This window comes from Trachypithecus francoisi, unplaced genomic scaffold (assembly GCF_009764315.1).
Source record: "Trachypithecus francoisi isolate TF-2019V2 unplaced genomic scaffold, Tfra_2.0 Lachesis_group13, whole genome shotgun sequence".
Classification (NCBI taxonomy): domain Eukaryota; kingdom Metazoa; phylum Chordata; class Mammalia; order Primates; family Cercopithecidae; genus Trachypithecus; species Trachypithecus francoisi.
In genome coordinates, this window is record NW_022681458.1 from 16,399,007 (window position 1) to 16,426,656 (window position 27,650).

The window sequence follows — 27,650 nt, forward strand, 5'->3', positions numbered from 1 at the left end:
AGTGTGTCAGATTGCTCATTAGTGCAAATGTTGTAGTTACCAAAGGTAATAGGTGGCAAGGAGCAGAGTTTAGATGAATACTATAAGGTATTTGCTAAAGCTACCATGGAGAATTTGTGTGCCTTTTTGGAGAATTTGTGTGTCTTTTTGGAGGCCAGAAGATAGGATGAGAACATAGAGATGATGTAGTCTGTGGGTCTGTGTTTTCTCCTTAGATTTTGATGATTTTGGCTCTTTAAAAAGTTTGTTCACAGTATTCTAGGTTGCACATTTAGAGAATTTTGAAAATAACTGTATTCTGGAAAAGCACAGATAGACTGATTAAGAATTGTCCTGGCACCTTCTCTGCTTTCAGAATGATGTACTAGAAGAAAACAGGATACAGTGACTTTTGGGCTACACCTTTTCAACATTTTGTCTGACTTGACTTTGCTTTTTTAAGAAAGGTCTTTTTAAGACAGGCTTTCCCCATTTGTGCTCTAATTTTTATAGCTATGACTGACCAGTGTCCAATATCCCGGCATCTTTTTATAGTTATGTCAGAAGCCCAGTACTAGGCCTTATGGCCGGGAAACCAGGGCATCATGAAATACTGTAAAGGTTAATAGTGTGCCTGATAATAAGGGTTTCTTCCTTCCTTAAATTCCTGCTTCTTTTTTATTTTATTTAATTTTTCTTGCTACTTAAAAATGTTATTTAATATTTTTCAGCTCCTATCTGAAACAGCTTAATAGAAAAATAGAACAGTAAACTTTTTTTTTTTTTTTTTTTTGAGACTGAGTCTTGCTCTGTTGCCCAGGCTGTGCCTTGTGAACTGTTTTTCTGAGTGTATGCAGTGATGAATTTAGCAGTCCATGCCATTAAGTTTAGGAAGGCAAGTATTTGGTGTTTATTACTGCTTAACATGAAGTGTAGACCCTGTGGTAAGTAATAGAGCACATTATTTCTTTTCTTTTTTTTAAGATGGAGTCTCCTTCTGTCGCCCAGGCTGGAGTGCAGTGGCGCAATCTCAGCTCACTGCAGCCTCCGCCTCCCTAGTTCAAGCGATTCTCCTGCCTCAGCCTTCCAAATAGCTGGGATTACAGGTACCCACCACCACATCCAGCTAATTTTTTGTATTTTTAGTAGAGACAGGGTTTCACCATGTTGGCCATACTGGTCTCGAACTCTCGACCTCAGGTGATCCACTCGCCTCGGCCTTCCAAAGTGCTGGAATTACAGGTGTGAGCCACAGCACCCAGTCCAGAAATACGTCACATCTTGATAGAGTAAAGGGAATGAACTTTTGTGCGTAAAGTGGACTCTGACAATGTGCATAGGAAGTTTGGAGTAGTGAGAAAAATGTTTAATGTGAATTAAGAAACTAGTTCCTGCTTTGTCATTAATTTGCTTAAGTTATTTACCCTCTCAAGAGTCTTATTTCCTTATCTGTAAAATTATTGGACAAGAAAGAGCTCTGATTCTTATCTTTTGGGAGAATGGTCATATTTCATAAACTGTCTTCTGGAAGAGTCAGGCATATGTGTATTCATATACCACAGAACACGTACTTGTGCAATTTCAAGGGGTTTTTGGGTGCCTGAAAGCCTGTCTAAGGAATCTGTAAGGATATGTTGATTAGATTATTTTAAATGTTAGAGCCCCTTTAGCTCTAAAGTTTTATACCATCTTAAAACTGAAAGTGAACAGCTAGATGTGGTGCCTGAGGAATTACAATAATGAAGGAAGAAAACAGGAGATGTGGGTAGATTAAGTTGATCACAGTTTCTTTAGGAACTCTTCAAGTGGGTTAATGTAAGCCTTCCTTGGCTATAGTCTCCCCAGTACTGCTACTCAAAAGAGCAAATAATACTTTCACCTTTGGTGTGTGCCAGGCACTGTTTAAGCAATTTATGTAGATTGATTTATTTAATCCTAACAATATCGTTTTATCATTATTGTTGTTATTTTTAAGCAGTACTTTGGGAGATCAATAAAACAAAAATACTGTGTTTCTTTGAAAGTAAATGTTATTCCGAATACATAACAAATATCATTTATTACATACCGCTATCACTGTGCCACATGTTTTAAATACTTGACCTTAAAGTTGAATGTTGTCTCTATTTTTGTGAATGAAAAACTGAGGTTAGAAAGATTAAGAACCGAGGTTAGAGAGACTAACCTGTCAGAATCATACATTTACTAAATAACTGGAGTAGAACATTGGGTTTAAGCCTTTTAATTTGCAGTGTTTGATTGTGATTGAAATTTGAATTTAGAATTTGATTCTAAAGCTCATCGTCTTCACTACTGTGCTGTATCACTTGCCTCAGTGCAAAAGAATTACATTAATTGACTGTTTAATAGAGTTTATGATAAACCCAGAGTTTTAAGGTGTATCACTTGTTCCATATATTGAAGCATTTAGTTTGTTTACATTTAAAATAATTATTGATACATTTGGGTTTAAATTTACTGTCCTATGTTTTTCTGTCTCATCTGTTCTTCCTTTTCTCAGCTTTTTTTTTTTTTTTTTGCTTTCTTTAGATTAATGTGTATTTTATTACCCCCACCCCCATTAGCTTATTATTTACATGTTGTTGTTATTTTAGTAGTTTCCTTAGAGATTATATGTATTATATTAGTTTTTTGTTTTGTTTCTTACCACTTTCTGGTAGGGTAAAGGTCTTAGGTCTTAGAACATTTTGACATCTTGGGGTTTTTTCCCCTTTGGTTTTTATACTTTTGATCCTGGGTTGTTTTTGTTTTGTTTTGTGGGAGAAAGGGGCAAGCATGGTATTTTAAAATTTGAATTCCAGTATTGTGTATGAAAAATTGTGGAGGCACTGGGTGATATCTTCCTCCAAAGTAAATTTAATTTTGTTCTGGCAGTCAGGTAAAGCACAGTCAGATCACCATGATCTAGTTGAGGCTAGCTTTTAGGCTTTGTTAGTGTTGGTCTGTTAACAGTTTGCCTTTATTTCCAGGACATACCTATTCACAGAGCATAGTTCCTCTGGGGTCTGAACTGAAAGAAAGCCTGAAGTGTTTGCCAGGTTGCCTTCGGAATTAATGTTCCTAGAATTCTAACAGTTGTCTCTTCAGCACAGGTCTTCAGCCTCCCTTTGATACTTTCTGTTTGGATTCTTGGTGTCATCACTCTTGCTTGGGGTGCTGTATCAGTAAACATCTCAGTGAAAAATTTCTTGCAGAATTGGTGTCTCTTTGTATTTCTCTCCTCTTCAGAACCTTGACTCTCTTAAGTCCTAGCTGCTTGGTAACCAGCCCCACTTTTGTCTTTCTGGTTGGGCTCTTATTTCCAGTCCTCCAAATATAGCAGATGATGGAAAGGAACCAGTGAGGGCTGGTATGAGGCTCCTCTCAGTATGTTTGCCTTTTCTCCGGAATCTTGGCCTTGTAAGTCTAGGTTGCCTTTGTTACTCTTGATGCTTTTAAACACTGGGGATTTTTGGTTTGTTTTTTTAATTGTGGTCAAATACATATAAAATTTACCATCTTACCCTTAAGTGTGCAGTTCAGAGCTGTTAAGTGTATGTTCACATTGTTGTACAGCTATCACCACCATCCTCTCCAGAATTCTTTTCATCTTGCAAAAACTGAAATTCTGTACCCACTAAACAGTAACTTTACATTCCCTCCCAAGCCTCTGCCAGCTACCATTCTACCTTTTCTGTTTATGATTTGATCACTCATTACCTCATGTACGTGGAATCATAAGGTGTTTGTCCCTTTGTGACTGGCATGTTTCTCTTAGCATGTCCTTAAGGTTCATCTGCATTACGGCTTATGTGAGAGTTTACTTTCTTTCTAAGGCTACATAATACTGCATTGTATGTGTAGACCACATTTTGTTTATCTGTTCATCTGTTGATGGACACTTGAGTTGTTTTCATCTTTTGGCTACTGTGAATAATATTGCTATGAACACGGATGTACAAATACCTCTTCAAGACTGTGCTTTCATTTCATTTGGGTGTATACCCAGAAGTGGAATTAGTGGATCCTATGTTAATTGTCTTTTTAATTTTTGAGGAACTAGTATGTTGCTTTCCACAGCAGTTATACCATCTTAGGTTCCCACCAACAGTGCACGAGAGCTCTAATTTCTCCACATCCTTGTCAAAACTTGTTATTTTGTTATTTTGTGTGGTGTGTGTGGGGGGGGGGGGGGAGTTTTTTTTTTTTTTTTTTGATAGTAACTCTTCTAATGGGTATGAGGTAGTAGCTTTTTATTTTCATCCAACTTTTGTAGTTCTTCCTGCCAGGGGAGTTGGTCTTACAAAAGCTTTTCTTTCAGTGCTAAAGGTGGAACAACATTTTGAGGTAGATGTTATTTTACAGATGAGGCAACTGAGACAGATGCTAAGGTCACATCTAGTAAATGGCAGAGACAAGACTGAAACAGAGGCTGTCTGATTCTTGAATCAGTGCTCTGAACCGCTGAATTGTATTGCTTCTCTAATATAGGTCTTCTTTCCTAAAAGATAGTCTTATAAATTCATTGCTGTAAGACCTCAAAGTGTGATTAACTTTTTTTCCTCTGACCTCTAGATTATTAAATTTGAAGTAGAGAACGGTGTTTTTATTTTATGATTTATTGCAGTTTACACAACTTTAGAGAAACGTGGGTTTGATTTGTCTAACACCTTGGTAGACAATTCTTAAATGGAAAGTATTTTTAAATAGAATTTTTTCACAACTATGTTTTTCTTGTTAAAAATTTTCAGACCCCGGAGAAGGATTTTTTTCTTTCTTTCTTTCTTTTTCTTTTTTCTTTTTGAGACGGAATCTCGTGCTGTCACCCAGGCTGAAGTGCAGTGGCATGATCTTGACTCACTGCAAGTTCCGCCTCCTGGGTTCACATCATTCTCCTGCCTCAGCCTCCCAAGTAGCTGGGACTACAGGCTCCCACCACCACACGCAGCTAATTTTTTGTGTGTTTTTCAGTAGAGACAGGGTTTCACTGTGTTAGCCAGGATAGTCTCTATCCTGACCTCATCATCCACCCGCCTCAGCCTCCCAAGAAAGATTTTAAGAAAATTTTACTGTCATGGAAACTCTGAGCTTTTCAGTAGTGGCTAAGTCTTCACCAGGTTTTTTGACACCGTATCATATGCTTCTCTACCAGATTTATTAGTAATATTTTTATATCTAGAAATATTAATCTGTCTGTACAGTTTACTAATTCATAAGTTACTGGTGCTGTTTTAGAAATGTAGTCAGTTACTGGCATCGCAGAAAGTGTTAACACAGTTCTTTAAACTTGGATCTAATTATAGTTAGACTTTTTTTCCCCTACTAGGATTCTGCAGTAGAAACTTTTTGCTACCTTTCTGCTCATTTAAAATTTTTCTATTTCTGTCTTCATTGTATTAAACCTTTTTAAATCTGTATTTTTTTCATTATTTGAAAGTGAACTCTGTTTGAAAATGTTTTATTACTTGTTAATAGAGGATTACCCTAGTGATTGCATTTGGTAAGGCAGGTTCTAACATGTTCTGATAGACTTGCTATAGTTATTTGCCTTTTTTTTTTTTAATTTTAAATATGAGTTTAACTTTTCAGGGTTTATTTCTAGCTTACTAGCAGAATAAGTATTTAATATTTATAAAGATTTTTTTAACCCTGTTTACATTTGTCTTTTCCTGTCCTCTTTCACAGTAGTAGACTAAAACAGTTATGGATGTTCTTAGTATGAGAATAAGAAACTGAAAGAAGACTTGTTTAAGAGTTTGATTAAGCAGCTTGACAGTTAACTTAAAAAAACCACTTTCACAGCAATTCACACATGTTTAACTCTTTTTTCCCCCCCTAAATAAATAGCTACTACTGGCCATATGTGGGACCAGGCAGAGTATAGGTGAATGAGTACTAACAAATAACCATCCTTGGTCTATTAGTAGTAGTTTTAAAAGTACTGAACTACTTTGAGAGGCCGAGGCGGGTGGATCACCTGAGGTCAGGAGTTCGAGACCAGCCTGGCCAACATGGTGAAACCCCGTCTCTACTGAAAATACAAAAATTAGCTGGGCATGGTGGCACATGCCTGTAATCCCAGCTCCTAGCGGGTCTAAGCGGGAGGATCACTTGAACCCGGGAGGCGGAGTTGCAGTGAGCCAAGATCGTGCTACTGCACTCCAGCCTGGGCAACAGAGCGAGACTCTGTCTCAAAAAAAAAAAAAAAGAAAAAAAGAGTACTAAACTACTGGACTTTAAGCAAACATGTTATTAAAAGCTCCCTTAAACTTTGTAATAGAACCAGAGGACTCTTGTATTTATACTAAACTTTCAGAGTTGAATGTGACCTAAAGGTTAGTTTTAGAATTTGCTTCTCAAACACCTGTTTACTCATAGTTACAAACGAAACATTAAGATAGGAATGATAAAATAACAGTTCTTAAGTTGTTTCTTTCCTTGGGTGTACCATTGATTTTGCCCAGAACCCATTTGTCCTAGCTTGCTTTTCTGTAACATAATGACTATGAAAAATATTTACTAAACTTTTTTTGCGGGTAAATTAAGAGTAATAAGAGTTAAATTGTTTTTTGGACTTCATTTTCAAATTTGTTTTTATTTTAACTTTTATTTTGATTTGTTGGTAATGCCATTCCCTGAGTAATGAAGCTATTTAGCGCACTTGAGGAGACACCCATTGCCTTTGTGTAGGTTTAGCTTCGAAAGGAACTGTATTTTTGCATCTTGTGTCTTGACACCTTTGAGCATACTTTTATGTGTTGAATTTGATTTCTTATACATCATTTAACTATTTAGGTATGTTGGTAAGGTGAAGAGGAAAAGGCACATCTTTTCCAAGATGGTGGAAGTAGTAATATCTGTGGTCTTGTAGGGCCAAGTATTTTGTTTGTTGGTGTCCTCGTGTCTTCTGGGCATGCAAAGAGTCCTAGGTCTTGAGTAAGCATTTGCAGGAGTTTTCCATGGAGGTCACCTGGTTGAGCTTTCCTTTTCTTGTGGCTTAGAAAGACTCCATTTCTCTCCACTCCAGCTCCTAGAGACCTGCCTGTCCTAGTTGATGTTTTAAAACAGGTAGTGCTTTTGTATTTTTTATCCAGCCTTTATAGTTCTTGGCAGGGAAGTTGGTCTTAAAAGCTATTTATTTTCAGAACTAGAAGTGGAAATGAGTGGAATAGCATTGTGAGATAGATGTTACAAATGAAGTGCTTATGTTACAAATGAAGTTGGTTTATCAAGCTTACTGTATGGATGAAGTCCGATGCAGAACCAGCTGTGAAAAAGGGGTCATGAGATGTGTCCCCACCATTGGCTCTTGTCTAGCTTGTGAAAGTTTTTGCCCATTGCAGGCCTGCTTGGGCAAGGAATAGCAGCCCTTGAGAGAGAACTGTAAATAGAGGTTTAAAATGTGATTTATCTCTGTGGTGATGAAACTCACATCTCTTTATATAAATATAATGCTTGACTCACATTAGGCTTTCAGACATGTTTTTCAGAACATTTTATATTTAAAATGCCTGTTTTGGCTTTAAAAAGGCAGATAGAAGCAGCCACCAACTTTCTATCTCTGCTAAGCTCTCTTTAGTAGATAAGGGCTAATGTCAAACTCATACTACATTTTGGTCAGAGCCTGGGGTTAAGACACTTTAAAGTCAGTCTTTAATTTTTTTTTTTCTCTTTTGGAATGATTTTTAAAATCTTTTTCATACTTTGAGATTACTAGCTAGAGGTTAACCAGAGCTGGGGCTTTTAAAAAAATCTTAAAAAATAGACACATAAAAATTAAAACCTCACAAGAATTTAAATGATACTAGAATCATATCATGTGCGTATCACAAGTTTACTGTGAATATATGTTTACATTTCTGTTTAACATATGCACACATAAATACTCAAGGGTTACGCATCTGTACCCTTAATTGTACTTGATGGTAATTAATCATATGTGTTAGACATTTAATATAAATGGTTATTTAGTATTACTATTAATAGTTTTATAGAGCCACACTTAAGTTTCTGTGTTTCTTCTCCATTTACTAGCTCTTTGTTATCTATAATGAAATTTTAGGGTTATCAAGTCTTTCTTAATATTATGTGTCATTTAATTATAATCACACACATCTTGACTGTCTCAAGTTGAAAGACAAAGGCTTAGCTCTTATACCACAGTATCCTGTGGCTTTAAATATTGTATGTTCTGCCTGCACCTTCCAGCTTCAGGTTGATTTTATCTCATATCCAAAATACTTGTGACCATAAGTGTTTTCAGATTTCTCATTTTGGGGGGATTTTGGAATATTTGCATATACATAATGAGAGATTGTAGGGATGGAACCCATGTGCTAAACATAAAAATCATTTCTGTTTTATATACACCTTATATACATAGCCCAAAGGTAATTTTATACAATATTGTAAGTAATTTGTACATGAAATAAAGTTTTGGCCGCAACCTGATGCATGAGGTCACTTGTGGAATTTACTTGTGGCATCATGTTGATGCCCAGAGTTTCAGAGTTTGGAGAATTTTAGATTTCAGATTTTTGGATTGGGGTGCACAAAACTGTATGTGTTCTCATCTCATGCCTTGGCTTCCTTTACTGAAGCATCATTTTCCTCTATACACAGCATACCCGAAGAATTCATCAGTTGTGACTGGTGTCTTTCTGCCTTTTTGCCAGAGGGCTTAAGATAGCAGACATAATAGGCCATAAGGTAATAGATTTACCTCCTTTAGTAGTGATACCATCACTGTGCTTAAAGTTGGGACGGGGGAAATCCAAGCCATGGGAGACCGATAACACATAGAAAGGGAAGAAGTAGTGAAGTGTATTTGTATTTGATCCTGCATGATGTATGTTATTTTTTGGTGAGAGGATTAAGCTTCATAGGAAATATATTAATGTTTTAGAGAGTATCTTTACCAGCACTTTGTTTTACTGAGGGCCACAATGAATAAGTGACTTACTTAAGGTCACATAGCCAGTTAACAATAGAGCCAGGAGCATATAAAGAATTCCTAACTTCACATCAAATGTTATTATTATTATTAGAGGTTTTGTATTAAAAAATTTACCGTAACTGTTAGATCACCCTTAGAAAAGTTTGATAATTTCCATACAGTCCAGTAATTCCTCTCTTAGAATCCACCCGAGAAAAATGAAAGCTTATGTCCACAAAAATATTGTATCCAAATGTTTATAGCCACATTATTCATAATAGACAAAAAATGGAAATAACCCAAAATATCCGTCAGCTGATAGATAAGCAAAATGTGGTGTATCCATGCAGTGGAGTGCTGTTTAGCCCTAAAAAGAAGGACATACTGTTATATGTTACAACATTAATAAACCTTACAAACTTTATGCTTAGTGAAGGAAATCAGACACGAAAGATTATATATTACAGGATAATTCAATGAAATGACCAGAAAAGGAAATTTATAGAGACTGAAAGCAGGAGTGAACAAAGGACTTGTCAGAATTGCAGTACTTTCTATTGTAGCTGCAAATACTGATGAAAAAGGTTCTGTTACTACTGTTAGGCTTTTGATTATATACTGTTAGACTTAAGATTATATCAATAATCTTCCATATTCTTCACTTACCAGTTTAACTTTGTGCTTATTGAAGTTGTGTGGTATTTTTCAAACCTGTGTATTTGAATTGTACTTCTTATTATTAATATATAATTTAATATTGTGTAAATTGATAAAATCTTGTGAAAAAAATAAAACTTTTTGTTTGGCAAGCTAGATTGAATGCTTTGTAAAGACTTCATAAAAGCAAATGGCTACATACTGGTTTGAATTAAGTGTAGGTAATTTAAGACATTGGAGTGAAAACAGTAAAAAATCCAGAAGGATTTTACATTGAGATTACTTCATAAATGCCTCTAGTTCATGCTTCACCTTAATGAAACAACTAGGAATGCTATACAATTTATTATGTATGAGTGTTTATAAGTACACTATTTATTTATTTATTCATTTATTTAATTTTATTTTCAAAATGGGGTCTTGCTCTGTCACCCAGGCTGGAGTACAGTGGCACAGTCTCGGCTTACTGCAGCCTCCTCCTACTGTGTTGAACTGATTCTCCTGCCTCAGCCTCCCGAGTAGCGGGGACTACAGGTGCACACCACCATGTCCAGCTTTTAGTATTTTTAGTAGAGACATAGTTTTACCGTATTGGCCAGGCTAGTCTCAAACTCCTAACTTCAAGTAATCCAACTGCTTCAGCCTCCCAAAGTGCTGGGATTACAGGCGTTAGCCACCCCACCTGGCCTGTACGTATACGATCTTGAACTGCAGTCACAGGACTTATTTTCAGAGAAAGTCCTGATGTCTGAATGAACGTTTACATTTTTAAATTAAAATGTTTAAGATGCAAGTGTTTGTATATGTTATAATAGTTTCACTGTTTTTACTGCCTGTCTTGAGCCATTCAGATAGTGGTTTTGATCACATTGGTTAAAAGGTATTCGCCTGTCTCTGGTGCTTTTCTGTACAATATATACTTATATGTAGAACTTAGAAAAATCAAATTTGTAAAATAAGCAATAATAGTGATTATTTTTATAATAAAAGGGATTCTTGTTGCTTTTTGAATTATTTATGCTAGTTTTTATTATGTACATATTCTGTGCTGAGAAGTAAAACACAATTACTATGATAGTAGGGAAAGGTTGGGCCTGGAGGTCATATGAGATGAAAGAGGAGATTTACAGGTGGTGGCTCACACCTGTAATCCCAGCACTGTGGGAGGCCGAGACGGATGGATCACGAGGTCAGGAGATCGAGACCATCCTGGCCAACATGGTGAAACCCCGTCTCTACTAAAAATACAAAAAATTAGCAGGGCATGGTGGCGGGTGCCTGTAATCCCAGCTACTTGGGAGACTGAGGCAGGAGAATCGCTTGAACCTGGGAGGCAGAGATTGCAGTGAGCTGAGAACACACCACTGCACTCCAGCCTGGCAACAGAGTGAGACTCTGTCTCATAAAAAAAAAAATAGAGTGGTAGCCATCAAAAGAAAGGAAGGAGGCTGGGCTCGCTGACTCATGCCTATAATCCCAGCAGTTTGGGAGGCCAAGGTGGGCGGATTACAAGGTCAAGAGATCGAAACCATTCTGGCCAACGTGGTGAAACCCTGTCTCTACTAAACATATGAAAATTAGCTGGGCGTGGTGGCAGGCACCTGTAGTCCTACGTACTCAGGAGGCTCAGGCAGGAGGATCGCTTAAAACAGGAGGGGGAGGTCGCAGTGAGCCAAGGTCGCGCCACTGCACTCCAACCTGGTGGTAGAGCGAGACCCCGTATCCGGAAAAAAAAAAGAGAGGGATGTGGTCAGAGGGAAACTTTGAATTTAAGATCTTGAGGATGGAAGTGTGAAGTCCAAAAACTTCGAAGTCATCAATGAAAATTTTGAACTCATGAAAATTGATGTTAAGATTTGAAAACTGTGAGCTCGTGCTTAGATTATATAGAATGTAGAAATGTGAGCACTAAAGAAGATAATATAAAAAATAGCTTTCCTTGTTGTTAGGTGTATACCATCATACAAGATGAATGAAAGGAGAAGGTTGGAGGAATGATGTCATAGGAAGCAAGGACTGCATGTAGAGAATTTAATTAAAATTGGGGCCGGGCATGGTGGCTCATGCCTGTAATCCCAGCACTTTGGGAGGCCAAGGTGGGCAGATCGCTTGAGGTCAGGACTTTCAAGACCTGCCTGGCCAACTGGGGAAACGCCATCTCCACAAAAAAATAAATTAGCCAGGCATGGTATGCCTGTAATGTCAACTACTCAGAAGGCTGAGGCAGGAGAATTGCTTGAACCCGGGAGGAAGAGGTTGCAGTGAGCCAAGATGGCACCATTGCACTCCAGCCCAGACAGCAGAGTGAATGAGACTCCATCTCAAAGAAAAAAAAGTTGGGAAAGTTGATTAATAATATTCTGGTTACATTGTTAATATCATAGAGCTCTCTTCATGTCCACCTTATCGTTAGCTATAACCTATAGATGCATGTTCAAGAATCTGGTGAAAGTTATGGGCTTTCTTTCCAAAGTACTTAAGCGTGAACAAACATAATAACTTAATAATTTTAGAAGGCTTACAGACCCACCAAAGCTCAGAGATATCCTTATTGAGATGAGAAGGGAATTAAACAGTAGTTTTATTTCAGTGTGTTTTGCTATCAATATGGATTTTCAGGGAATGCACAAGACCAAACTTTTATAACCAACACTTCTGGATTATCTGTGCTCTATAAACTGAGATATCTATAATCATGTTGGTAAGAACTTGAAAGTATAATCTGTTTGAAGTGACAGTAAGTAGAGGTGTTTTAATTATGTAATACTTAATGCTGCTCTATTATATGCATTCGAGCCTTTTAATATTTATCAGTAACAGTCTAAGTTGTATAAATCCGTACTTTATTCAGCTCTCAATTTTACTTCCAAGAGTATGATCTTCAAGTACAGTATTTAAGAGTGAACCATGTTTGAGTATGCTGTGGCTTTGGGGAGAAGGTGTGCTGCCTGTTTACTTTTTTTACTCGCTTTTTTGTTCCTGACTGTGATGCTTGCTTTTTCCCCTTTTTCTTAAGGTAAATGGGCCACCATTTATACATTGTCAGTTGTAAAAACTTAACTTTATGTAACTTGAGAGGTGCTAGAAAGTTCCACATTACTTAAGATCGTTTGAAATGTTTCTCACCTGAAAAATGATTGCTTTTGGAGTTTTATTTCCTTTATTTGTTATTGTAGCACACAATAATTATTATGTTCACAAGAATTGTACTCATATTTATTTGACTTTAACTGTAGGACCGTGTATATGTACAACAAAATAATGTGGAGAATGTCTACAATTTGGGATTAATTATTTTTCGAGATCAAGTTGTACGTTATGGGTGTATTAGGGATCATCTACGGCAAACTCTGTTGGATATGATTGCAAGAGAGCGGAAAGGAGAAGTTGTAGACAGGTAAAATTTCTCTTTACTCTGGTGGTTTTGGTTCTAGTGATTATATTTTGAGAAAGATTCTCTGTCTTAGTTTTATTAAAATAAATAAAAGTTTGAATGTTCAGCACATTGGGAAAATCCTCAGAAACTTTGTATCAGAGTTAACAGTTACCTAGAATTTAATTTGAAAGCACACGTCTTTTATATTTTTAGAAGAGACTATCCTAAACTTTTATTTAATATGCTTTTCAGCTAGTCGTCACTTTTGGCTTTTCATTTATTTTTCATGCCAGCATTTTGTTTCCTTTTTTCTGTATAATAACTTTTATTTTTTTTTCTTGATCTTTTTCTTTAAGGGCTTTTGTCTGTCCATCATTCCTAACATTTTTGAAGAAAACTGTTGAACATAGTCTAAAATGACTAAGAACTGCTGTGCCCCTTTTAAATCAGAGTTCATTCCCCTTCATAACAGTGATTGCAGTGTCATTTTGGTGATGCTGCAGCTAGAGTGGCTTGAAATGCAAGATTTTTTTCTCTCTTTATCTGTTTTCAGAAGAGCTGTTAGATGAAAATGTGTAAAGTTCTTTTTATTTCAGCTTTGGTGCTTGATCAGGATTGTCCAAAATCCATTTAGTGCAAAAAGTTATATTGCCCAGGAGTAGCTATATATTGGACTCATGTCTGGCAGTACAGCTTAATATGCCTGTCTCCCTCCTTCCTTCTGGATAAACAACCTCTCTGTGTTTTCAAATACATAGAAATATTTAGACATTTTAATTTTCTTTAAAAATTTTGTTGTAACAGAGTAAGAACACCTTGAGATAAATAGCCGTGCAGTCAAGATATGCTTTCCAACTTAAAATTAGGCTAAATCCTTTTGTTTTACATGAATGGCCTGTGGGAGATTGGTCACTTCAATAAAAGTTAAATGTCCTGAAGATACTTTTACCTACTACTTTTGTAATTTTTATGTGAATTTTTAATGTAATTTAATTATCAAGTGATACAACTTTTTTCAACAGAGGCGCAATAAGAAATGCTTGCCAGATGTTAATGATTTTAGGTCTCGAAGGAAGATCAGTCTATGAAGAAGATTTTGAGGCTCCTTTTTTGGAAATGTCTGCAGAATTTTTTCAGGTAATCTGTGAAAATGTTAATAATCTTTTAAGATGTTCTTAATGTTATTTAGTTACGAATTTAACTATTTTGACCTTTTTTGACTGAGGCCCATTGAGGGAGGGGAGTATGCAAAAAATGCCCATCAGCACACCTATCTCACATTCTGACCATTCCAGTTAAGCAACTCATCGATAACAAATTGGAGAGCTTGAACTTAACACACATGGTTTTTAAAATTACAGAGATAATCCTTGAACAGTGTGGGGCATAAAGACGCTGACCCCGCTATGTGGTCGAAAGTCCACATAACACTTTTGACTCCCCAAAAACTTAACTAACAGTGTGCTGTTGAATGAAAACCTTACAGATAACATAAACAGTTGATTAGCATATATTTTATATATGTATTGCATATTGGATTCTTACAATAAAGCTAGAGAAAAGGAAGTGTTATTAAGACCATTATACAGAAGATAAACTATAATTTACTGTTCACTAAGTGGAAGTGGATCATCAAGGTCTTCATCCTCTTCTTCACATTGAGTAGGCTGAGGAAGAGTAAGAAGGAGGGCTTGGTCTTGCTGTCTCAGAGGTGGCAGGGGAGGAAGAAAATCCACTTCATGGACCTGTGCAGTTCAAACTTGTGTTGTTCAAGGGTCAACTGTTGTTATAAAACTGTAAACTTAGAAATATCCTTAACATTTTACTATATCTAATATTATGAATTATTTAAGTACCATAAATTCACAGCAGTACATCACCAACAAAGTCTCATCTGCAGGCTTTTAGTCACTTAAATTACTAGTAAAACACACATAAGGATATAAATGATTCTGTAGTACGTATTTGCCTTAAAGGTTGTTGATTAAAAGGTTACAGGCCAGTGAGTACTATCGATAGAAATTTGCAACAGTGGTCCAAACCAACTCAATTGCTAAAAGTAAAGCTAAACTGGTACTAATTTGTAATGAAATGATGATAACAATAATAACTGAGTACCAGTAAGCATAAGATAGTATTTATAAGGTAACTGTAACCAGGCATTTTTCCTGAAAACCATAACTATCTGAGGATAACATAACATAGCATAACATAACATTCCATAACAGTAGGAATTTTGTAGTGTTGCCAAAACAGATGTATTAGTAAGAAGCTGAAGTGTTGGCCGGGCGCGGTGGCTCACGCCTGTAATCCCAACACTTTGGGAGGCCGAGACGGGCAGATCACAATGTCAGGAGATCAAGACCATCCTGGCTAACACGGTGAAACCCCATCTCTACTAAAAATACAAAAATATTAGCCAGGCGTGGTGGCGGGCACCTGTAGTCCCAGCTACTCGGGAGGCTGAGGCCGAAGACTGGCGAGGCGGAGCTTGCAGTGAGCCGAGATCGCGCCACTGCACTCCAGCCTGGGTGACAGAGCAAGACTCTTCCATCTCAAAATAAATAAATAAATAAATAATAAAAAGATTATTAGTTATTTAAAAATTCTTATTCTCAAACGTTAGTGTATATGTTTACTCCTTTGAGACTGGGAGTGGGATGGCAGGAAGACTTTAGTAACCAGCAGTATACCAGCAAAGCGTATAATAAACATGATGAATCTTTCTGGTTATAATTTTGCATTCATACAAATCAAAAAAGAACATCCCACTCTATCTTGGAGTCAGAAGCTTCTATATTTTTGACCCTCACTGGCATATATATTTACTTTTTCGGCTATTTTTTGGAGTACATTGGCACAGCTTGAAAAACATTGTTTACAGGTAATGTTTTTAGTATTATGTAAATACCAAAGGCTTTAAAGGGTATAATTCAGACCATATCAATCTTTGTAATGAGAAATTACACAAAATCCTGTTAGTACTTATTTTACTTAGGCTGATTTATTATAAACACCATAGAAACCCAGCTAAAAGCAAAAACACCTTTTTCTTCTATATTAAAAAAATTACATTTTTAAATTGCAGATGGAAAGCCAGAAATTTTTAGCAGAAAATAGTGCTTCAGTATATATAAAGAAAGTAGAAGCTAGAATTAATGAAGAGATAGAACGAGTGATGCACTGCCTTGACAAATCAACGGAAGAACCAATTGTGAAGGTGGTTGAGAGGGAACTCATTTCCAAGCACATGAAGACTATAGTAGAAATGGAGAATTCTGGGCTAGTACATATGTTGAAAAATGGAAAGACAGAAGGTAAGTGTTACCGATTGAAAAATAATTAAATCCTTATTCTGCCTTATCAATATTTTTAAAACTTTCCTACATTTAAAGCAGGTATCAGTTTTCAAGAAGTTGTGTGTATTTCAAGAAGTTGTGTGCTGTTAACCTGGGTGGGATTTCCAAGCTTGATACTGTCTTACCAATGAAGATCTTAGATATTTCTAATGAATTGAGCATTTCCTGTCCTTAAGTCTCATTTTATGTTTTTCTTAATCCAGAAGATAAAAGGTGTAACAGTATTGGTGAGCCCAATGAGCTCCTCGTTCATTCCTGTACTTGTCATATACCAAAGGATGTGGGCTCTCTTTATTCCTACATACTCTTGGGGTTTTGTGATTCTCTTAAAATCTTAAATTTCCACCTTAGATTTTTGTAGACTTTCCTTTGTGATTTAGTTGTGATAGGGTGCCAAAAATGCAAAAATATTTGTGTCTTCCATATTGATACACTTAGATAAATTAGATTGGTTTGGGGAACACCGAAGTTACAGAATGGAAAAGGAGGAAGGAGGAGTGCATAAAAGTAAAAAACATTATTGAGATAACTAACATTTATTTTTTGTAGCTATTTATCTTTATTTCCCTGGGGTAAAAAAAAAAAAAACTGTGATAAGTATCCTAGTAGAAATTACAAATTAAAAGAACAATAACCATATCCTCTATTCTTAGTTTCTGATGCTTTTAAAACTTTGCCTTTATCACTGATATGGTATTAGAAAATAAAAAAAATGGTCCCTTGTTCTCCTGCTTCGTAGATGAAATCTGAGCAATATTTTATCCACTTCTTTCTAGTAAAAGAAATACGTATTGCCTCTTGGGGTCATGAGCTATGTAGGGAATGAAAAAAAGTTTTTTTAACAGAGAATTATGAAGAGAAGGAGGATACAAGAGAAGGGAAAAAGAAAGCTTGGTGGGAAGTTGAGCCACGTTTATCTCTAGTGGAATCCTTACCTTGTGTTTTAAAATTGTTAAATTTTTGTATATATGATAAATCCCTGAAAAGCTATATGTAATTTAAAAATAAATAAATAAATAAAACTAGAGAGACTTTCTTTTTAAAAGATGATTCTGTTAAACCTTTTTTTGTAAAAGCAAAAAAAAAAAAAAAAAAAAAAAACCAAGTCGTCTAGTATGTTTGCCGTGTTTTCTAAAATTAAGGTCTAAGTCAGGGGTTGGCAAGCCTTTTTTGTTCTTGTTGAATAAAATGGCTTGTGAGCCATGCAGTCATAGTGAGAAAATAGTCATAGACAATAACAAATGAATAAGCCTGTGTTTCTATAAGACTTTATTTATGGGCCCTGAAACTTAACTTTCATATAATTTTTATGTGTCACTAAATAATATCCTTTACAGTTTTTCCTCAGCGATTAAAAATGTGAAAACCATCCTTAGTTCATGAGCTGTATGTACATAAATAGGTGGCAGGCTTATTTGCCCCATGGGTTCTAATTTGATGACCCTTCTCTAAATGGTCTCTGGCAGACTAGGACTTCATGCAAAGCATTTGCCCTGCTTAAACAAAATGAGTATTGATAAATTATGTAATGTACTGTTTAGGTATTGAATGAATGCTTTCTTACCTACCTTAGGGGCATGTAGGGAGGGATGATTAAATGGGCTGGAGATGAGGGGCTGGGAAATGTTTGATGGAGAGGTTGTTGGGCATACCTGAATTACAGCATCTCTGTAACTTGTGTGGAGATATACGTAAAAGGTGTCAGGTATGCCTATCATGGCAGGCAGTTAACGTGAATGAAGGAATATCATAATAGTACTCACCAGGGTTCTCCTTTATTTAGTACCTTAGGTTTCCAACAACACAGTAGCTATCTGTGATTCTAAATTAAATTTTAAAATCCTGTTTTTGTCTGGGCAGTGTGGCAAACGCCTGTAATCTCAGTACTTTTGGGAGGCTGAAGCGAGTGGATCGCTTCAGCTCAGGAGTTCAAATTGGTGGAACCCTGTCTCTATGAAAAATACAAAAATTAGCTGGGCACGATGGCACATGCCTCTATAGTTCCAGCCACTTGGGAGGTTGAGGTGAGAGGATCATTTGAATCTGGCCAGGGAGGTCAAGGCTGCAATGAGCCAAGATCATGCCACTGCACTCCAGCCTGGGTTGCAGAGGGAGATGCTGTCTTAAGAAAAAAAAGGGGAAATGTTGTCTTTAATTTTTCTGAGCTTCCACTAGAAACCTAGTGTGGCAAAAGGTCTTAATTGCAGTAGACCCCGCTCTTGGAAAAAAGTTGCTCTTGTTGAGAATATGTCAGAGGCAACTTCACCATTATGAAGCCAAATTCTCATAAATCAGAAAACGAAAAACAGTTTTCTCACTGTGAATGGAGGATAAATTGGATTGTTATTAGATGCAGATCGCACTATGAAATTAAGTTCAAATGGTATCTTTTTTTTTTTTTTTGAGATGGAGTCTTGCTCTGTCACCCAGGCTGGAGTGCAGTGGCGCGATCTCAGCTCATTGCAAGCTCTGCCTCCCGGGTTCATGCCATTTTCCTGCCTCAGCCTCCCGAGTAGCTGGTACTGCAAGCGCCTGCCACCATGCCCGGCTAATTTTTTGTATTTTTGGTAGAGATGGGGTCTCACCGTGTTAGCCAGGATGCTCTCGATCTCCTGACTTCATGATCCACCCATCTCGGCCTCCCAGAGTGCTGGGATTACAGGCGTGAGCCACTGCGCCCAGCTGGTATCTTAACTATTTTATTAAGTGTATATAGAAATAATGATATTTAATTTTTGAATGCCAGATTATCATTTACTCTTTTACATTCCCTTTACCCTGACATTTAAATACAATGAAATTGTAGTAATTTATGTACAACTAAATACACAACATGTAATATCTAAGCAAAACTTACAACAAAAAAATGAAATAGACAAGTTGCGAACCATTTTGTTAGAGGTATTTGGTGTGCCACGTTTACTGTAGTATGTGTCCATACATTGTTGTTGGATTTGTAATACCTGTTTTAAACATGGGAAACTTGGTTGTAATTTATGCTAAGCATGTGAGAAGCTATAAAATTGCCATGTGTAGGTTACTATGGGCATATATTATTAATGGAAACTAATTTGCTGCTGAAAGTCACTGAAATAAATTTTAGTAAAACTTTGTCAAACTTGCTTTGAAATATTTTAAAAATACATACAACTTTAGTTTAAGCTCTAAACTACTCTTAGAACTGTAGACCAGGTAGGCAAATTAGGGCCTGTCCACCAAATCTGATGCACTACCAGTTTGGTTTAAAAAAAAAAAAAATCGAGTATTTAATTACACATGATAATTTATATAAATTTTCAATACCCATAAAATTTTATTTGAAACATAGTCACACTCATTAATTTATGTATTGTCTGTGGCTACTTTCTTGCTACAGTGTCAGAGTAGTTAAGTCAGAGATCTATGGCTCACATTTAGAAATGTTTATTATCTGATGCTTTACAGAAAAAACATTGGTCAGCCTCTGATCTAGAAACTCTAACTCCATTTAAAAAAGTTATTGATTGTAAAACTTCTAAAATTATCATTGTAAAGTTCTGACACTGTGTTCTCCCAGTAAGTTGTTATTGCAAAGAAACACTAGACATATGGAAAAACTGTATTTTAAAATCTGTATTTTAGTCTTGTGAAAAATGATACTGAAAAATGGATAGGATCCAGAGTTTTCATTCTAAATTTAAAAAGTGTAGTGAGAGATAGACCAAATTTTGAAGTACAGATACTGGCTTAGGATGCCACCTGGGAAACAGCGATTGCTCTGAAGAAAATATTTAAGAAGTGGTGTTTATATTATACATTTCATAAAAACTTTACCTGAGGTGTAATGAAGTAAATCTTAGTATAGTTCATTTGATTTGTTTTCATGATCATCAGTTAAACCTTTGGAAATACCCACAAGACTTAAATTGGTTTTAAAATTTCTTCCTGATTACAGGGACTACCAATTATATCTTAATTAGTGACCCTTTTTGTAGACATTTTGTAGTGTCATTAGGTCTGCATTAGAATTATGTAGGATAAAGTATTTATGAACTCAAAACTGCAGTTGCCATGTTTTTGTGACATTGTTACGGTTTTTGGCATCTCTTCTTCCATGTAAATTTAAATTTGCTTCGACATTTAATTGATACTTTCAAAGCATCTTGTCTAAAAGTTGTGTTTTATAAATTATAATAATAACCATTAACTAGCCTACTTTTTCATGTTTTCATTTTGATACATGTATATTTTTAATAGTTGTGGTCAGCAAATGGGGGTAATGGAGAAATAAGCTTCTCTAAGTATTATAGCATGAACACAGATTCTTGTTTTTTTCTTTAATGTAGCCAATTTGTGTTTTCTGATTTGTAGATCTTGGTTGCATGTACAAGTTATTTAGTCGTGTGCCAAATGGTTTGAAAACAATGTGTGAGTGTATGAGTTCCTATTTGAGGGAGCAAGGTAAAGCTCTTGTTTCTGAAGAAGGAGAAGGAAAGAATCCCGTTGACTATATCCAGGTAAGTAAACCCAGAAGATGCTCTACGTTTATGATAAAGGCATTTTGACAAGTGCTAAAAAGGCCACTTTTACCATGCTGTGTATTGTGTATTTTCAACTTAATTGTCCCAGTAGTAAATTAATAGTTGTAATTATCTTAAGTATTTTAGGATTTTGCAAGGTGCGCATATTTATATCAGGGAGCTAAAATTCAACTGCTACTATTCATTTAACTTCTCTGATGAAGACCTTGTTTAAATAGTCTCAATAGTGAATGTGAGGTTCTTTGGTATGCCTTAGTGTTTCTATACTGTAGTATATTGGAATAAACAACAGTTTATTTTTTGTTTGAAAATGTTTTGTTTTCAGGTAGTACTATGAATAAATTATATGCCATGTTTTTGTGTTTTAATATAATCAGCTTTTTTGGTACATTTTTTAAGCTAATTTTTTCCCTGACCCATTCCGTGAAGACAGGAGAATGAGAAGCAGTGAGGAGGTTCTTTGGTTCGTTTGCATTGTGTTAATACATATATGGAAGTTATAATACTTCTCTCATTGACATTTTTAATAGAGGCTTAGATATAGGCTTAAATAATATCAAAGCTGTAAGTTTAAAAATGAATATACATGTTTATTACCAGCAAAGTTAAGATAAACATATATGGTCATACGTGTATTATTTATGGAAAAATTATTATAATGTGTCCTAAATTTTGTTTTTATTTCTAAGGGCTTATTGGATCTGAAGAGTAGGTTCGATCGCTTCCTTCTGGAATCTTTCAACAATGACCGGCTCTTTAAACAAACTATTGCGGGTGACTTTGAGTATTTTCTCAACCTCAACTCCAGGTCTCCTGAATACCTCTCATTATTTATTGATGATAAGCTGAAAAAGGGAGTCAAAGGGGTAAGTAGTAATGCATTTGAAAATAACATTTAATTTTACTTAAAGATACAAAATTACATGTAAAATTAGGACATTTCACAGATAAAAATTAAGCATGACCCATTGCTGTGCTTAAATGTGTGCCATGGTGTATTAAAAAATAGTTTGAAATACTTGACATGCTCAAAAGTAGTTAGACATTTCACTTAATGTGTAATTGGCTTCAAAAACAAGCAACTGGATGGGCTTGGTGGCTCATGCCTGTAATCCCAGCATTTGGGGAGGCCAAGACAGGAGGATATCTTGAGGCCAGGAGTTTGAAATTAGCCTTGTTAACATAGTGAGACTCCATCTCTACAAAAAAGAAAAAAATTAGTGGCACACAGTGGTATGCACCTGTTGTCTCAGAGGCTGAGGCAGAGGATCACTTGAGCTCAGGAATTGAAGGCTGCAGTGAGGTATGATCGCACTATTGCACTCCACCCTGGGCGACAGAGCAAGACTTTGTCTCAGAAAAACTGAACAGCTGTCCAGGTGTGGTGGCTCATGCCTGTAATCCCAGCACTTTGTGAGGCCAAGGTGAGCAGATCACCTGAGTTTGGGAGTTCGAGACCAGCCTGACCAACTTGGTGAAACCCCGTCTCTACTAAAAATACAAAATTAGCTGGGCGTGGTGTTGGATGCCTGTAATCCCAGGTACTCGGGAGGCTGAGGCAGGAGAATCACTTGAACCCAGGAGGCAGAGGTTGCAGCGAGCCGAGATGGCGCCATTGCACTCCAGCCTGGACAACAATAGTGAAACTCTGTCTCAAAAAAAAAACCTGAACAACTACACAGCTGTAGTTGGTTTTAAACAGTCATTTTTGTGACTGAGAGTTAGGCATGCTGAAGATAAAGAACTAGAAAACTTTCTAGTAGTACAGAGTGTTGTTTGCTCTCATCTGGTTCTGGAGGTTGTATGTCAAACAGTAATTGGATGCCAAGAATGTTAAGGCATAAATAAAGTAGATCTCAGAAAATAGTTAGTGTAGCTTAATTTTGAGACTTTATGATATATGACATCTCTGGAACCTGGGGAGCTCACGACAGCGTGGAAAATCAACTGAAGCATGTTTTGCTCACATCTGAATTGGTCTCTTGACTTCTGAATTGGTCTCATGTTGGAATTTGTGACACCAAAGGGAAAAGCAACATGTTGTCACAGGTTTTACAGGCAGTAGCTGCAGTAAGGAAACAGAATCACTAAGGATGCACAGAATAGAAAAGTCTATTAATTTACTCATTCATTTAGTCTTCCATTTTTCTAAATATATTAATACAACCTGCCACAGAATCCTTTTACCCTTATTTAAAAGTAAGGGCGGCTGGGCGCAGTGACTCACGCTTGTAATCCCAGCACTTTGGGAGGCCGAGGCAGGCAGATCACCTGAGGTTGGGAGTTCGAGACCAGCCCGACCAACATGGAGAAACCCCGTCTCTACTAAAAATACAAAATTAGCTGGGCGTGGTGGTGCTTATCTGTAATCCCAGCTACTCGGGAGGCTGAGGCAGGAGAATAGCTTGAACCCGGGAGGCACAGTTTGCAGTGAGCCAAGATGGTGCCATTGCACTCCAGCCTGGGCAACAGGCATGAAATTCCCATCTCAAAAAAAACCAAAATAGAAATAAAAAATAAAGTAAGGGCAATGGCCTTTTTACTGTTTGGATTATAACAAATTATTGCCTTGTGTTTGCACAATTTAGGCTGTGAGCTTAAATGAAAAATTCCGTCTTTTGGCTGTGTAAGTTTTTGCCTGCATATGCAAAGCCTTCATAAAATGATCTCTGTGACTAAAATTTCATTTCATCTGTTCTCAGTCATCCCTTAACCCAGCGCTATATTACCTTATGCCTCCAATTCAGTGGTAGCCCTCTATGGAAGAGAATTCACTCCAACCCCTCATTCATGATGCACTAAATGAGAATGTAAGAATGATGCTACTATGTGAAGTAGGCGACACTTCGTCAAACCATGTCCCTTTTTCTGATATATGTCAATCAGATACCTGTGTTTTCAAACAATAGTGTTTTTAAGCTGTAAATGAACTGTAGTACTACTTTTGTAGAACTAAAATTGTGTAATTGTTAAATCGTCTTAATTTTGCAGCTAACGGAGCAAGAAGTAGAAACAATATTGGATAAAGCAATGGTCCTTTTTAGGTTTATGCAAGAAAAAGATGTATTTGAACGTTATTATAAACAACACTTGGCAAGGAGACTTCTCACAAATAAAAGTGTTTCTGATGACTCTGAAAAAAACATGATATCTAAGTTAAAGGTAAGGTATGTTTTAGATGGAATAGAATGCACCTAACTGATGTTTATCATGGTTGTGTACTGACAACATGTGACTGGAAATTATTTGGTTGATTATTAAGTGTTTATTTCTAGAAATAAAGGTAGATTGTTTTGGAGAAGAACACAGACTACACTAACATTTGTTCAAGTTCAGGGACATTCATAGTTTGCTAGAATTTCTGTTGATGTGTCAGGATACATTCATGGAGTCCTGGAGGGGAAGATTAGTAAAAGGGAAACAAAGAGGCTTTTGCCATGTAGTTCTTCTTCGCAAAATGTGGTCCATAGAATACTTGCACCTGAATCACCTGAGATGCTAGTTAAAAACAGAGTTCTGGGCCCTACCTTTCAGGGAGTAAATTGGACTCTCTGAAATAATCTGAGAATTTGCGTTTTAAAAACCTGAAGTTTGCTAACCACAGGCATAGAGCAACTACTGGAAAAATTTACAAGAAGATTATCAGGGATAGCAATAACATGAAATAGTTTATTTCTTTCAGTACTTCCTCACAGAAAAATCTACCATTTATTTGTGTAAATTTGTGTTTTTCCTCTACAGACTGAATGTGGATGTCAGTTCACGTCAAAACTGGAAGGAATGTTTAGGGATATGAGCATCTCAAACACAACGATGGATGAATTCAGGCAACATCTACAGGCAACTGGTGTAAGATTCTGCATTAATTTCTACTTAGATATTCATGTAAAGTCTTTTGTAATGGGCATTTTCATCCACTTAGCAGATGACAATTGTTTCTTTAAATGTCATTAGTGACAACACGTGTTTTGTTTGTACTTATTTTCCTTCACGTTACCTCTTTTTCCATGTTCATGTTAAAATTTTTTATTCTTTGAAAATTTAGTTTCTTCTTCCCACTTGAAGGAATACACTGACAATTTAATAAAGAGAATTATTCTGTTGTTAATAAAGATAATACAAATCTATTATACATTGTGGAAAGAGTATTGGGCTTACACAAGTTTACTAAGTTTCAGTATTCTTCTTTTCACTTTACCCCAAGATTGTGTCATCTTGGGATAGTCACCTGACCTTCCTATACCTCACTACTGTCATTCTCCTCTGTCAGTTTAGCTTAAATGGGCCTTATATCCTAAGCGTGTATAGCAGGTGAACTGAGACTATAAAAACAAAGAAATTAATGTATTATAAATGTGTTTGGTATAACTCCCCAAAGGTGGTGAGCTGGAACTTCTGTGGCTTTGGAGTTTGATGGGCGTTTTGTGAGCATTTAATGAAATTCAGAATTTAGTTTCATTTTTTTACTCTGATTTTCAACTTAATCTTAAGGGGGAATATTAACAGTTTTTAAATTTTTTAAATCACCACGTACCACTGTATAGTTAAAATGCGTCACAACCATTTAACAGATTTGTGGGTCTTTACTTTGATATCTGAATATGAGATCATCACTTCTACTGGTTTCATAGTCTCACAAACCAGATATGTGAAAATACTTCATTCTGTAGAATAACCATTTATTTCTGTGAAAACATTCTGACTTTAATGTAAATAGTTGTATGATTTACTTTATAAATATCAGTGTTTACAGTTGAGCTGAGAGGAGGAAAGATGCAAGTCTGTGACAAATTTCAGGTAGACAGGAAATGAGTAGTGCAATTATCGTGGATTTTTTTTAGATTGTTTAGGAATGTATAGTTAAATCTAATATATTGATATATTTTCTTGTATTTTTTGTTTGCTATAGTAAGTTTTTAAATTTTTTTCTTCCACAAATCTTACACATTGAAAACTATAGGGATGATTGGGGTAGATCCCATGCATATTGATATGGGATGAATGGACTGACCACTTTGTTACCCTCCCTTCCCCTAACCAACTTGCAAATGTATAAACAGTTTTCCACTTCCGCCAGTACACCATGTAAGAGTCTCTTCTGTGATCCTGTCTTGTCTGCATCATCTAAGTTTTTTATTTTCAGTTTCCTTAAAATAATAATTTAGTGGATACTTGTGAAGAAATATGAGTGTAGAATGCTTCTTGATATTCATAAACTCTGATTCCTCCCCTTAAAAATTTATATTACCAAATCATTGGGGCAAGATAAAAACGAAATAATGATTTATAACACATTCTGAATATCAATAATAAAGATAATATTTAATCTTTAAGAGTTTTTGTTGTGCTTTGTTGTTTACTTAAAAATTTAATTTGTTTAAAAGAAGAAAATAATTGTTACAGTGATACTAGCTTAGAAGTAGTTATTCATTGTACAGATATTTATAGAGCACCTGCTCTGTAGCACTGGATCTATAGTGTCCTATGCAGAGGTTGTTGGAATGTGAGCTACATGTTAAAACACAAAAGTTTTAGTTACTTTAGTCGAAATAGGTGCTGGAATATTAGAAATACGTGTTAAGATGGCAAAAATATTTTAAAACTGAGATGAAGGATATTATGCTAGAATTTTCTCTAAAATGATATAATTGACCCCCTTGACCTTTTATTTGAAAAGGCCCAAACTTTTCCGTTCTCAGTGATAACAGTAAGACTTGATTCATGTGCCAAAAACTGTCCTTTGGTCAGTGTTTTTAAATTAACATCATAAGCAATAATTATAACTGTTTGCCATAGTAGTTAAAATTCGGGAAACACTGGGTGGGTCTAACATTTAAGAAAATCTGTTTTTTTGCTGGGCGCGATGGCTCATGCCTGTACTCCCAGCACTTTGGGAGGCCGAGGCGGGCAGATCACTTGAGGTCAGGAGTTCGAGACCAGCCTGACCAACATGTAGAAACCCCGTCTCTACTAAAAATACAAAATTAGCCAGGCGTGGTGGGCATGCCTGTAATCCCAGCTACTCAGGAGGCAGGAGAATCGCTTGAACCTGGGAGGCAGAGGTTGTAGTGAGCCGAGGTCGTGCCATTGCACTCTAGCCTGGGCAATGAGCGAGACTCCGTCTCAAAAAAAAATAAAAAATAAAATGGTTTTTTGTTAGATATTAGACATGGAGCTAACTAACTGCTTTGGTAAATCTAACACAATGTCTAAACAGAACAGAAAGCAAATCCTAGTTAATTTTGAGGGGATTATCTCTTTCTGTTTTACATAGGTATCTTTAGGTGGTGTTGATCTTACAGTCCGGGTGCTCACAACAGGATATTGGCCCACTCAGTCAGCCACACCAAAGTGCAACATCCCACCAGCACCAAGACATGCTTTTGAGATATTCAGAAGGTAAATCAAAATCAGACTTTGTATTACTATGTACAAATAAGTGTTCAAAATTAAAATGAATTTGAACATTAATATCTGTAATTGAGGATGAATGTATTCCATTTATTACCTCATGTTCAAAAGGAGCATTTATCCTGGCATGCAGCAATTTCCCCCTCTGTAGGATCTTGATGAATAAAGTAAAGCAGGCATAATTTATCTCTAGAAAGATTGTTTATATGCTGGCATTTGAAATGCCTTTTATTTAGAGCAGTAGTGAAAATGGAAAAAGAGAAAGTAAATGATGATGGAAAACCAGATCCAGAGAATTCCTTGGACTTTCTGAACACTTCAGCCAACTCGCATTGTTGGAAATACGTGGATACCTTATTCCCACTAGTACTCAGGGGCTCTGAGATAGCAGTTTTGATGAGGAAGAGGAGCAA

General features: G+C 36.2%; 1 protein-coding gene across 5 annotated transcripts in view; it reads left to right on the plus strand.

The window, feature by feature from the left end:
• CUL3 (cullin 3) overlaps positions 1 to 27,650 on the plus strand; it is a 116,203-nt gene that overhangs the window by 59,717 nt on the left and 28,836 nt on the right. For all 5 annotated transcript variants that reach the window (XM_033230045.1, XM_033230047.1, XM_033230049.1 and 2 more), the window contains 8 exons: positions 12,808 to 12,968; positions 13,970 to 14,084; positions 16,036 to 16,264; positions 20,657 to 20,802; positions 21,516 to 21,692; positions 23,818 to 23,988; positions 24,568 to 24,675; positions 27,101 to 27,225. In XM_033230045.1, the coding sequence (XP_033085936.1) occupies positions 12,808 to 12,968; positions 13,970 to 14,084; positions 16,036 to 16,264; positions 20,657 to 20,802; positions 21,516 to 21,692; positions 23,818 to 23,988; positions 24,568 to 24,675; positions 27,101 to 27,225 (1,232 nt within the window). The remainder of the gene's footprint in view (positions 1 to 12,807; positions 12,969 to 13,969; positions 14,085 to 16,035; positions 16,265 to 20,656; positions 20,803 to 21,515; positions 21,693 to 23,817; positions 23,989 to 24,567; positions 24,676 to 27,100; positions 27,226 to 27,650) is intronic.